This window comes from Anopheles nili, chromosome 2 (assembly GCF_943737925.1).
Source record: "Anopheles nili chromosome 2, idAnoNiliSN_F5_01, whole genome shotgun sequence".
In the NCBI taxonomy this organism is placed as follows: domain Eukaryota; kingdom Metazoa; phylum Arthropoda; class Insecta; order Diptera; family Culicidae; genus Anopheles; species Anopheles nili.
This window is the reverse complement of record NC_071291.1, coordinates 6,105,178-6,118,783: the sequence shown is the minus strand read 5'-3', so window position 1 is coordinate 6,118,783 and position 13,606 is coordinate 6,105,178. Positions and strand designations below refer to the sequence as shown.

The following is a 13,606-nucleotide window of genomic DNA, read 5'->3' as shown; positions in this document are numbered from 1 at the left end:
CGTGGGCTCTTGATGCGAACTTTCACGATTCGTGGGTCGCTACAGTTCCGGCGAAATGCGGTTAGCTGGTGCGCACCTGCATCGTAATATCGATTGCCCAGCGCTCAACTCGTATGCTCCTGGTGGGTTTTCGCGGAACGTGAGTCGAACCTCACCCAAGGAAAAAATCCTCAAATATGACATCTGATCTGGCCGCCGGAATGTGCCCGGGCGCGCTCGTTGGTCCGAAATTAATTTCGCTTCGTATGGTAAGAGCGCGAACAAAAAATGTTCCTCGTGCGTGCTAATGATGGATCACTTCAAATCGCTTGGCGTCTACGTGTCTGGCTGCGGTTGATCCAACCGTTGCGCGATGACGACGACGAAAAGTGCGATTTCCTGTCGGTTCTATATTCCCTGTTCTTCTTCCTGCACAGCTGCCATTACGCCATCGCCTGCTACGATACCATCACACAGTCTGGATTCGACTCGTTCGCAAATGATGCCACAAAACATGGCCTCGGTCTGGGCAGGCGTCACGTTTGAGTTCGCCAGCAGCAGCTTTCACCAGACCACCATGAACGTCTTGCTTGGCGGAAGCCCGACCATCAGATTTTTTTTTCTCCAGTTCGCCGCGCACGCGAAAAAAGCACTCGTCCGCTATAGAGCGCTATAATATTTTTATTTCCATCGGCTCCGAGTTGGCGCTGCAGATGCAGCTTTGGTGTCGGGAAGGGATCGAGACATTCGTCGCTGCCAGCAGCACGATGGAACGGCATAATAAAACAACAATCGTCGAAGTTTCGCTCCCGAACGCCTGCAAATCGCCGGTGATCGTTTTGTCAGGATATTGTCATGCTGGTGCCAAAATCGCTTCGAATGAAACGCCCTACCGCTTTGTGTTTGTGCACAGCGGCAACCTGGCGGTGGAAGGTGCTCTGGCTGAATTGTTAGAAAATAGACAACACCGTGAAGGGAGTTGCGTGGTTGCTTTACTATCGATGTGGGGTGCATTTCTTTCGTGCTTTCCGTTTGTTTGCTACGTTGTCGAATAGTTTCATGAATCGACTCGCGTTTCATCTGTAACGTCCACCTCGGAAAATGGGTCGCGTTGCAGTTCGCTAGTAACGGTACTCACCCCACCAAAGTCCTTCTTGGGGTCGTTCGAGCCCGTGCGCGTAATTGTTGATGTTGTTTCCATGCCAGTTTGAAACCAGGCCGCCGGGAGGCTGCAATCGAAAATTTGGAAGCCGCTTTCGGGGATCCCTAACCCCACATCATCATGAATATTATATTTTACGACCCACAGATTAGCACGTGCCGAGGCTGAGAAGTGGACGGGCGCCGTGGGAGCGGAGCATAATTTGATTACGGTCCTGGCACCGGGTCCTGCGAGCCGTTTGGGTCCGCTCTTGACGGGGCTCCTGACGGGCACGGCGGTCGGTTGCGGCTGTTGCGCTTTTGTTTTGAATGTTGGCATGAAATTTAATTGGATTTTGTCGACTGCTGCTTGGGTAGACAGTGTGGTGGCAAAACGACGCGGGTGGCAAAGATGAAGTGTATTTAGCCTCAGCTGAAGAGCTGGCGAGCTGGGGAGCTTCGCATGGAGCAAATACTTGCCGCAAACTTTCACCCTTCCACCGTGTGCCACCCCCACAGCTGCCGATTGTGTCAGCGTTGGTGCAAAACCCCTTCACGTGCGACTGTTGGGCGCGTTCCCGTGAAAACTGTGGAGACGGAATTCCCCAGAACCGTAAGATGTGGGCTCCGTCCGAAAATGGGTAAATCGGATGGCGTTCTTTTCCCGCGCTTGGTGCTCGCGTGGAATGGAATGTGTCTGCGGGAGTAGCAACGCTGTTCCGTTGTCTGGGAAATGGCTTAGCTGCTGTTATACGTATCTTGCTTCCAGGAGCATATTTTCATGTGCTCAGGCACAAACAGCGCGCTGGAACAAATCAAACAGCTCACATTGATGCGTGGAAACATACGCATGTGTAAGCTAAACAATTCAGAGGAATCGTGTGGAACTGTAGATGTTATTTTCTTTGAAGGTAATATTTTCTTTTCTCTTTGGATAATTGGAAATTTGACATCGATGAAAACAAAAGAACGAACAACTTCAGCCTGTCACTATAATACGATCAAACAATTCTGCCCGTAACGAGATTTTCCAATAAAAGTAATAACGAACCATTGTTAATGGGTATTGATGTATTTTCTTGTTTTTTATCGTGAGTGGGTTTCTTTAAAAGCAGCTCATTCATACGGAGGGCGTGTAATCAAAAATGAAGTGCCCTACATGGTTTACTAAATTAACTCTAAATTAAAACATGTTTTGCTGCAAAGTTAAAGATCTCTTCAAACAAACTGGTTTCTTCATCCTAAAGTGTTGGGATCATGTGTGCTGTTGATTATTTTTTGTATGCTGAGATTTCAGGAAACTCAGCTCAGGTACCTCAGCCTGTCTAAAGTGAATATGTACGTCCGACTATGTGGAAATCTGCTTCAGCAACTGTGCACTTGATGCAAAACTGTGATTAATAGCTCAGATTCCGGATCAAGTGAGCATCGTTGGCAAACATGTACATGTCAGGCCGCATGTTCATTTACGGCTACCTTCGTTCGGGAAAGTTGTAATTAATTTACCCATTCTACAAAGAATTGTTTTCCTCGCAGAGAACTCTCCGACGACGTGATGGTTGGGTTTGATGTGGCAAGAACATCGCCCTTGGATTATACCCACCAAGAGACTTATTTCGATTTACTTTTATTATCCTTTCGCTGGCTTACCTTGGTAATTCTTTTTTTTTTCTTCCCGTAATTACAAGCATAACCACGACGTTGGTAGTTTTGCTTAGCGTTGACACACCCGGAAATCCCCACCAGAGCATTTGGTGGCAGAAAAAAAACAAGCACGTGGAAGCAACGCATTAAGCTTTGCTCGCAGAACCGCGCTGTAGTTAAACGATATATGCACAGACGCGTTCGAGTAATAGCCAACTACACCTTGCATTTCCGAGTAAAATGAATGACACACTCGCACGATACGTAAAGCTCGTGCTTTTTGCACGTTTCAGTCAACACTCGCTGTGTGGTAAGTTGCTAGCGAACTCGGCAGTCAGTTGGCAACCGGTAGTACCGTTGGTACTTTTCATGGAGCCGTGTTAAAATGCAATTTAGCGTACTCGCGCTCGAAATGCAGCGAGCAAAAGAGAAACACACACGTGGGTGACATATTGGCATTCGCCTGCAGCTTACCAAACGTCCCCGAGCGACCGATCCCCGAGCGCCAACAGCGCGGAGAGTGATATTTTTAAACCACACTTCCATCCACTTCACAACTCAGCCACTAGGCGCTGGTAGCAGAGTGCAAGGATGGTCAGCATAAAAAATGCAACCGGTTTTCCCATTCCAGAGCAGTGCATAAACAGATGGGGGCTGAAAAAAGGCCATCAGTGTGCATTATGATGGTCATTTTGTTGGTTTTCCGCCGCTAAAACTACCGACGGGAGAATTTTCCCAACGAAATGTGTGTGCTTTTTTTATTCTTTTTGTATCGCACACGCTGTGATGGAAAATTCATTCGACATGTTTTTTGATGGCCCCGAAAGGATTCTCCACTTCGGTCTCGTTGCTTGTATCGGTTGATTATATTAACCAATTAAAAAGTGGCTCTTTCCATTTCGTTTCGCACGGCAACGGATTACAATTGACCACAGCTACCACTTTAGGTGAACGTGTTGTTCGAATAATTAACGAATATTTGGTTTACATTTTATAGCAATGCAATATTTATGTACAATTTATTTAGGTGAAACACATTCCTACTGTTTGTGGATTCGTATCCAATTTTTTTTGCTCAATTTATGTTGATGTTTTCAAAATGTTATTTACAAAACTAGCAAAACTTGTTGTTGAAGAATTATGAATTAACATGCGAATATTGTTAACCGTTATAATTATTAAGTTATTTTGGGACGATTTGGGACAAAAAAAGACAAAAACCACATCGTGTGAATGATTGGTTCAGTTTTCGTACACATTACGGTCTTGCGAATACTTGCAATTAGCGCAAAAGCGGCTAATCAGCTGATCAAAACCAATACATCAATTTTAATACACCCAGTGTATGGATGCGTCCTGTGTAATGATGATTTATGGAATCAATTTCGGCCCACTGGATGTCGCCATGATTGATTCGAACTTCCCATTACAGTTAGCCCCCAGCACAAGCCTCATTCTGTGGTACCAATTTGTAATGAAGTCGTTCTAATGCAGCCTGCGCACACCACACCGAGCCTCGGTTGAGCTCACATCGTCGTATCCATCGATTAGCGCCGCGATACGCTCCTGGGCAACGGTTTGAGGGCCCCGTTTTCCAGAATTTGTCATCGCACGTTGTCACATCTGTGTCTCCGATATGGCCGGTCATGTTTTTGGGGCAAAGTTTGTTCTGTTCGGGCTCCGTTCCGTGACCTTTCAGACGCCAGCTTTGAGCGCGAGCAGGCGAGTGAAACGGAAACACTTGCTTTGTCCCAAGGGAACGAAAGAAACTTTTCGCCCTGCTAAGACGCTTCCCGTTAACATGGCACGCACACGGGACGAACCTGGTGGAGGGCCGTGGCCGAGAACCATCTGCTGCGGAATATCGAGTAGCCGTGTACACGTCAGGAGCTCGGACACTAAATATTGTGTAATCCGAATGCGGATAAAGAAGCTGTGAGCTTTAGGGGGTTTTGTGTGTGTTTTCTGTGTGCTTCGATTTTTTTACTCTTCGTTGCCAGCACCGAAAGCAATCCATCCTTGGCGAAGGATATCGAAACCGCCCGGGACCGTCGCAAGGAGAGCCGAAAAGTAAAGCACGACGAAAATTGCCTCCGTCGATGGTTGATCCCCGCCTCCCTAATCCCTAATCCTCCATGGCTTCTCTCTCGTTTACTCTCCTTCTCTCGCTTTCAATCGCTTGCTCGCTCTTGCGCACTCACATTCCTTCGCATGAATACTCCAGCGGGATTGCCGTCAAGAGCCGTTGAAGACTATGAAAAAATGATGAAGCCACATCGGAAAATAACCATTCCCATGCAAAACTTAACCACCCTCTCTCGGTCGTCACCGATGGAGGAATGGGAGCAAAATAAAAACAAACAAAATGTCCTCATCTACATGCACGCAACCGCTTGATTCGGCTTATGAGCGTATGGGCATATTTTTTCCCTTCTATTTCCCATCGTTTCCCTTTACGCCAGCAAGCCGCCACTTTTGGCTTTCAATTTCGCCACTCGAATCATCATAATCCCTTATACTCGTTCGCCGGGAATTGGCTTTGACTGATGCTGCCACGCTGGTAGGAAAATAGCTATTTGTTTTCTTTTATATTTTTTCCACGTACCGCTTTCCTTTCAACAAGCCCTTGCAGCAACGAAGCGGCTATGCAAAATGAATGCCCCGTGTGTGGCTGAACGGGCACAGTTTGCTTCCGAAAAATGCGATACAGTGCGTTCATTTTCATTGTACAAATTTTGCCTGTGTGATTGTAACACACGCTGATGTTTACTTCCGTTGCCTTCCAACGATTGCACATTTTGAGTTGAGATTTCAACGGCACAGAATAATGATACACCTTTTATTTTGCGGATCAAACAAAGCAAGCGGCACGTTTACGTAATTTAGTACACTTTGAACGATGTTCTTTGGAAAATCTCTTATATTATGGTGAAATTTTAGTTGCTGATACATTGTGATTTCCACAAAGCAGAAGCACACTGTGTGTGTGTGTGTGTGGGTGAATTGGTAAATAACAATAAAAGGATATGTGCATGTTTATGAATTCCATCTCACCCATCCGTACCTCTACGTGGTTGTCGTTGCGGCAGCAAGGCGCACTCACCGAGGTGTGGTTCGTCTCTCGGATACCGGCATGACCCTGCACGATACTTGCCGGCGAAGTACCGAAGATCATAAAGGGCCTCCTTTCCTTCTAAAGGCAACTGCATGGCCTCTCACCGGCTCCCTATGCCAGGGCTGTCATTTACATTTTTTGCTCCTTTTTTCAATATATTTTTTTATCGCCTGACCTCTAGCAAGCATGGGACAATCGACTGCCTTAATCCGTTTTGGCTTAGGTTGCGAGTTTATTTTACCGTCGGCAGGAACAGAAAAAGGCTCGTAGCAGCGTTCGGTGGCCGTAAAGCAGCATGGTACTACGGTGACCGATCGGTCGGGCGTTTCGATCGAGCCCGCAATCGATTCGTGGGCGGAAGCGAAACTTTCACTTAATCTATGGTGTGTGCATCGTAAAATTTTATTTCACTACCATCGTTCCGGACGGTGTTTAAAGAAGGAGCCGGCACGTGGTCCTCGTGGTCGTGATGCAGCGGAGGAACCGCTAGCAGGGTATGTGCTGACGGGCCCGCAGCACTCCTTAAGCAGCGTGATGGAGTTTTAAATGAGGTTTCACATTACCGTCTTTTTTATCGGTCACCGCTCGGGAGCCGCCGGGATCGGAACGAAGGAAGCGAAAAAATTACCCTCGGCGGTGAAACCGCTTCACAGGCAATTTTTGCCAAATTTCCGGCAAACATTTCGCTTCCGGAGGCGGCCCGCGATGTCGAGGGTCGGCGAAGGACGGCTTTTTCCGTCAATCGTTGCCGGTACCGAATTTGTGCCTGGCAAGGGCTCGTAATAAAGCGATGAAAATCCTGCCCCAGCCCGGAAAGTAGCACCGCGCAAGGGCCACAAGGAATATATTGCGATGGATGGGAATAATTACAAAATTTAAATTTTATTCATGCTCTCTGCGCTCTCCACCGGCTTTAGTGTGCACTTGGCGCCTGGTAGACGGCTGGCGACGGAGAGACAGAGTGGCAGTGGAAACGAAAATGGTCGAAAAAATCGGCCGATGACTCATCATCGACCAAAGACTCAAGGGGTGGCCCTTGGTTGGTGGGCATTTAATTACTTTTCCATCCCATTTTAGCATTCTGTCACACAGTGGGGATCATTTTACATCTGTTTGCGAAGGAAATGAAAAGCAAAAACGAAAGTCTACTAAACAGTACGACACTAGCAGAAAGGATGCAAAGAGACACGGAGCACACCAAGTGATAATGTCGCGGACGCCAGAAAGGGTACATTTTAACTTTTATGTGTCGGTGTTTGTTGCTTCGTTCTGCATATTTCGATTGACTTTGAAATGTGGCCATTAATTTTGCGTGCTGAAGAGACAGCGCTTGTATGAATAATGGCAATAAATTGTAATTAACTCATTCCGGTGTCGAGTCTTTCAGCATCAACCTCGAATGTCGACCATTTAGTGACCAACGGCGAATAAATCAATCAATGTGTGCCGTCCTTGGTGTTGCTTGATTAATTGATGCTATTGAACTTGGAAGCGAATAAATGTAAATTGCAATTATCACCCCTCATTTTAATACCGGTAATTTATGTTACATTCGTCGGGTTTTACTTTTTATACGCATCGATAGCGTTTTGAACAACTAATCTTTTCAAGTATTGTTCCATTTTTGATCAAAAAATTGTAATCTTTCCAATTTACTACTCTACGATTTTCAAACCCAAAGAAGCTCGATTGTAAGAGAAACGCAATTTGTTACAAGGTCGAATCAAATCTTAAGCAAATTTTATACTTTCTATGCTTTCTGTCGTTCACTCATCGATTAGGCCATATTTTTTAAGTTCAACAATTTATCATACCTGCAGATTTTGCTCGTCATTATCGTTGAATTGCTAACTGATACTCAACCGTTCTCACCCTCACTCAATACTATCCATTACGCAGAAATGATTTCTCTGGCACTATTTGGGAGAGTGTGTGTGCAAATTTAATTTTATTTACATCCTCCTATTTGAATGGTGCACAATGATACCTCTTGTTGGAGTTTATTGGAATCAGGCTCGTAAACCGCTTGTTTCGCTCAAATATCCTTTTTCATCGCAAGCGTGCTGATGTATGTTTTTGTCCATCCAATAGTTCACTCGGTTCAACAGAAAGCAATTTAATCCTCCCTGACATCTGGTACCTCTTGAAAGTTGACTTTCATACGTGCAGTTTCTACATACCAAAAAAAAATCGTAAATGCGTTGGTTTAACGCAGACCGGTGGAAAAGAAATACGCATAGAAAGTGGCCATTTTTCGCTCACCTTGCCAATCTGCCATCGTTTGCATGGGTAGTTCCGGATTGGGAATAACTGCGGCACGCTTTCCTCTAGGGCATGAAGCTTGGGTTTCCCTTTAGCTGACGGTTTTAACGCAACAGTCCTTTATTGTTCGTGGTGTTGACTGCATCCGGTGAGAATTTTTTTGTACCTTGGCTCGAGAACGACACAGTTGGATTTGATACCCTATGCGATGCTGGCTATTGGCACTGTTTCAAATGGCACTGCAGCTGGGAGGTGGTGGAAAATGCGCAAAATAGGATGGATTAAACGCTAAAATGATTGGAAGGTCGATCGCATTCCAGCTAGTTTGAAAAATATTTCAAACGATGCGAAAGACACTTGACCGTGGCCTGATCAGATCAATACCAACGATGGTTTTGCACATTTGTTTGTAGCTGCATCTAGGTTTGTTTGTACAGGTTTGTTGCAAGTCGGTATTGGCATTCTTTCCTAGTCCACCTACAAGGGTTGCCGCAAATATTTATCCATTGATGCCACGTTCAGTCCACGCCCTGTGTGGTGGAGAAAATTTACTTTAATTGCATTAAACGTTCGAACGGCACCAACTCGTCCCTTCCGGGGGGAAAGCTCTGGTGCAATTGGATTAGAATGTGGCCAGGGATGTTGGTGGCACGGAGCGTGCCTGATATAATTGAAGATAAACAGAGCTCCACCGACAGGAGGGCCGAACCCTAATGAAGTTACCATTGCGCTAGCCGGCCCGACAACAATGCGCCCGCCATCGCCGCCATGTAACCCCATTTGCTAATGGGTTTGTATTTGCACCAGTGCCGACCGCAACTACCCTCATACGGCATGGCCGTGGCCACCGGTATGTCAACAATGCTGTCAAGCAGCGTGATGACAGCGAACCGGATGTCGGTGGTGTCAAAGCCACCCGCAAGGAACTCGAGCTGACAATCGGTAGCGAGCCGCTACCAAGGCCTGAAATTGGTTGATGGCTTGAACGATTGCGGTGTTGTTTCTTTTTATTGCTTAGTCGCAGACCGAATTTGGTGAACAGCGAGCTAAGCAAACACTACCAGATGAATAAATACGCAAAACATCAAACGACTTGCCGGCCACAAGTAGTATCAGCACACTGGTTATCGATATGAGCGTCGATACGTACTCATGCTTGGATGCTGCCAGATGCTATGTAAAATTTTACCATTCAACTAAGTATGTTACAGAATCATATCTGAACGCAGGTAACCTATTCCATTCATTCTTATTGAGCATTGTAATAACAAAAACTGATCTTCTTGTTTGCAAGCTGTGATATTTATGCAAAACGAGACATATTGGTGCTAGCAATAAGTTTTACTTTTTAGATTTTACTTACATAAAATGAGGTGCTTCAATGTATATATCACTACCATCATGAAATTATCAAATGAACAATTGTCAATCCTTGATAGCGGTATAACAAGACAAAACTGGATGTTTTTAACTTTTCGCATGGTTAGCATGTGTCTTCATATATTTTACCGATACGGATGCTTAAAATTTGTCATCACTGAGCAAATTTCAACAAATTTTGCGTTTCATTTGACTTAATTTAGGCCTACGTGTGTTTTTCATAAAACATCACATAATAACAGGTTTTATAAGGATAATATAATGGAAAATAATGCTTTGATCGTGTGAAGCGAATAATTAGCGATAGTTAGCATGCTCTCGTCAGCCTATCCTGGAAACAATCTAATGTTGTGTGGGAAATGGATTTATGATAATCAAATTAATTTATTCTTGGTTTTTGCCAGCTTATTGTAGTATATGGGATTATTGCTCGGAGCATATATACATAAATGGGGAACTACTTCTTCGTTCTCATTTCGTCAATCAATTCAGAACATTATTCATTGATGCAAAGTGTTAGAACCTGAGGTGTGCAAATCCTAAACATATTTCCGTTCCCCATGATTTACGATTCGTAGATTAAAAGGAAAATTATGAAATGATCATAAATTATCGCTGTTCACCGCAAGCCAGATGTTACTGTTTTTTGGTACGCTGCAGACCCAGGCCGTGGTCCCAACAGTTTGAAATTTGTCTGAATTTCCTTAATCATCTCGTTTCTACTTATTGTGTCGTACATGCTTCGGAATTTTCGTTGCAATAAGGCCACAACCACTGCCGCACGTCACGATATTGACATTTTGTCTCTCAACCGCAAAGGTTTGATGTAATTAAATTTTTATTTTAGAACACGACCTTTTGTTTAATTAAGTTAAACCATGCGAACCCATTTCTCGCAGAGTATTCCACTGTGTTCCCGCTTATCGTTGAGAGTCTTTGTAGTAATTTTTTGTATTTTCATTTTTCAATATGCTACTATCCTAAGGCCTACGCTTTGATTGTGAAAAATACGATCAATCACTAAAATCACTGAATAAATACGATCGATATAAATGAAATGTTATTGTTATTAAATAGTATGGTTGCAAGTTATCTTAGTTGAGATAAATGTCCAATAAAAACCTATACTCTCAAATATAATTTCATCTGATTTTTTGTACAAAATGATTATATAAGATGAACGCCTAGCTATTTAGGCTATTTATTCGTGTTTTGATTAGCTTAAATATGTAAGTTTTATTTAATACTAATGGTTCATATCGTCACACTACTACTTACATTATTTTTATGTCAAACAATTCTTTATTCCAAAAATGTGCCATCCTATTACATACTTGCTAAAATATTCGTCCACGGCATCAAGACGGCCCAATATGGCAACATTGGTAATCACACCACGTTTTATGTTCAACCCTTTTCTAGGTGCTTCGATTAATGATCATATATTTTGGCAGATGGTGTGAAAAGATGTCGTACATTTAAATATTGAAAAGATCGCCAGATGTGTATATTTCAACATAAAAAATTATTTATTAAAAGGGCTTTTCTTAGCTGAATTGGCAATTTATTGCTATGAAGAGTAATAAGATTTATCTTGACACCAACCAGGGGATATCGGAATTCAATAACAATTATGATTAATTTCCATTCATAATATCCCAATCAATTCAGTAAACGTGCTATACTGCTCGCTCCAAAAGGATCTCTTCTACCGTTAATCCATTACCACCCTCCATGTTTGCTTTTTTAACCTGCATAAATCAATTGGGCATTAATTTTTAATCTCCTTTCGATAGAATCACCACCCGTGGCTCATGATAAACGGTCACACAGCTGGAGCATCATTTCGTTCGCTAAAAACCAGTGCATTGATTATTACCTACTAGGTACTGAAGTTTGCCCGATAATTTGTCAAAATGATTAAATGTTGCTTTGCTGTAATTATCGCCTCATTCTATTTTGTATTCGTTTAAATCAGTCCGATTAATTTTGCAGTCTGCTTTTTAAAGCAAATAAGGTAATGACCAAAGCAGGCTGTGGCACATTTATTTATGGCAATTAATCCGTTCCAAGCCATCTGTGTTAGTAGCAATAACACGCTGTTGGAATCGAGTTTTTAGGAGCATTTAGAACTACGTCTGTGGTTAACTGACATCTCTTTTGGGATGAAATTAAGTGCTTTTGAGCATCCAAATCCATCCACATGTACAAAAAAAAATTATTTTTTTCTAAAACGTGTGCTGGTCTATATTTTTTTATTTACCTGTTGATTAATTTGCTTTTTTTCTTATTTTTTCAACAGGATGATAAAACCAATCCGCAACAGCAACAACAGCTAGATTCTGCGGCTGCCATGCAGCTTAAGCAGGATCAGCAACAGATGATTTCAGAAAAGAAAAAGTGGATTCATGATCCTTCAAGTAAGTATTGATATTGTTTTGCAGAAGCTAAAGTATATCATTTTTCTTTGGTGTACCAATCAGCTTAACAATTGTGTCCATAAAATGGAAATGTTATACTTACGAATAATTATGCATTCGGCAAAAAATATCCATGGACTCGAAAATAGTTCAGTATCGATTTTATTTATATTGGAATCAAGCTAACATCCTCCTCCAGAGCTGTAATTGTATGCTGATGTTGTATTTTTGCGGTTACTTGAAGATTTATGCAACAACGTAATCCGCTTAGAGGTCACCACCTTCTGTCCACCCTTTTTTATTCAAACCAACGTTTACACTCGATGGGGAGCTAAAACCGGAGGACGGAATTAAGCTGTGTTAATTATAGTATTATTCTACGCCAAAGTAATGATCCCACGAACCGTTGAGGTTTCTGAACAGTCGATAGTAATCGCCCACCAGCTTTCCTTCGACCCACCTCTATGCCATGGGTCGATAATTAAATGCGGTGAAATGATGCCAGACCAGAGACGGTGGCTTGGAAACAGCCATTAAAGTACACGGCTATTTTTTCGAAAGATCCCACTGGAAAGTGGGTGACAAAAACGAAGCGAACGAATAAAGCAAAAACATCCACTCCGGTAACTTTTTACGGCTGATTATGGAATTACTCTATGCCTTCTTGCGTCCACTTTTGAACAGTAATCCTAGATTGTAATTTGCATAAGCGAATATGGCCCTGAGTGTGACCGAGCTTGAAGACCCGATTTGGCGTAGGTTTTGTGGTAATATTACTTTTTTAATCAACAAACGCTTGTATTAGCAGTATCAATTACATAGAAAAATGAATAAAAATGTTAGAACCTAGCCTTGATTGCTACTAGCATACAGTAAGTAGATGTATTCAATGAGATGCGAATCAACTTACAACATTTTATACTATTTTGTTCATTTGCTAACACCAACTTAGTATTGAAATTGTCTAGAGAGAGCAGCTATTAGTTTAAGAATATTGTAAAAACAAAATGTAACCGCAGATCTTGTTATGATGCTGCTTGGAAAACATCACGACATCTTTTGTAAAAGAGCTATCTAGTGATTTAATACATATACAGTTGATTTGTACCGGAAAACATAATACGGAACTAGCATGGCAATTGAATAATCTTGTGCTGCTATACGCTCTTGGCCTACGTGAATTCTTGAGCTGCCGGTCTTTTGCGGCGTGTTGGCGCTTTTAAAAAATTCTAGCTCAACATCACCCGGAGCTCTGACTGTTGCTCAAAGCAGACTGGAGCAGGGTATCCGATGTTCACAAAATCCCACCCAGCAGCGCATATTTTCCCTAACATGGAACATAATTGTGTGCACATGTACAAACGAGCGCGTGATACATGAACATGCACATAGATCCATCCGGTGCATATCACTAGAGTGCCGTAAAATCAAAACTCAACACGGTACCGCTTGCAAGGCAACAAAGTTGCGCCAAATTATCCACCAGAGTGCACTACAAACGACGGAATGGCCTCGCAGAGCAGCGAATCTGCTGTGTCAGCATACGATAGCGGTTCCGCCGGAGCAATGTGCTTGTAACTTTATTCAAGAGAAATCAGTGAGCTGGCACCAAGTGAACACTAAAGACGTTCAGGTCAGGTTGGTAAGCTGAACTCTTGGAACGGCA

General features: G+C 43.1%; 1 protein-coding gene across 1 annotated transcript in view; it reads left to right on the top strand.

Annotated features, from left to right (window-relative positions):
* The window catches only part of LOC128731309 (proteoglycan Cow), a 64,754-nt gene that overhangs the window by 29,535 nt on the left and 21,613 nt on the right, over nucleotides 1–13,606 (top strand). Inside the window, exon 2 of the mRNA XM_053824419.1 lies at nucleotides 11,823–11,940. Within this exon, the coding sequence (XP_053680394.1) occupies nucleotides 11,823–11,940 (118 nt within the window). The remainder of the gene's footprint in view (nucleotides 1–11,822; nucleotides 11,941–13,606) is intronic.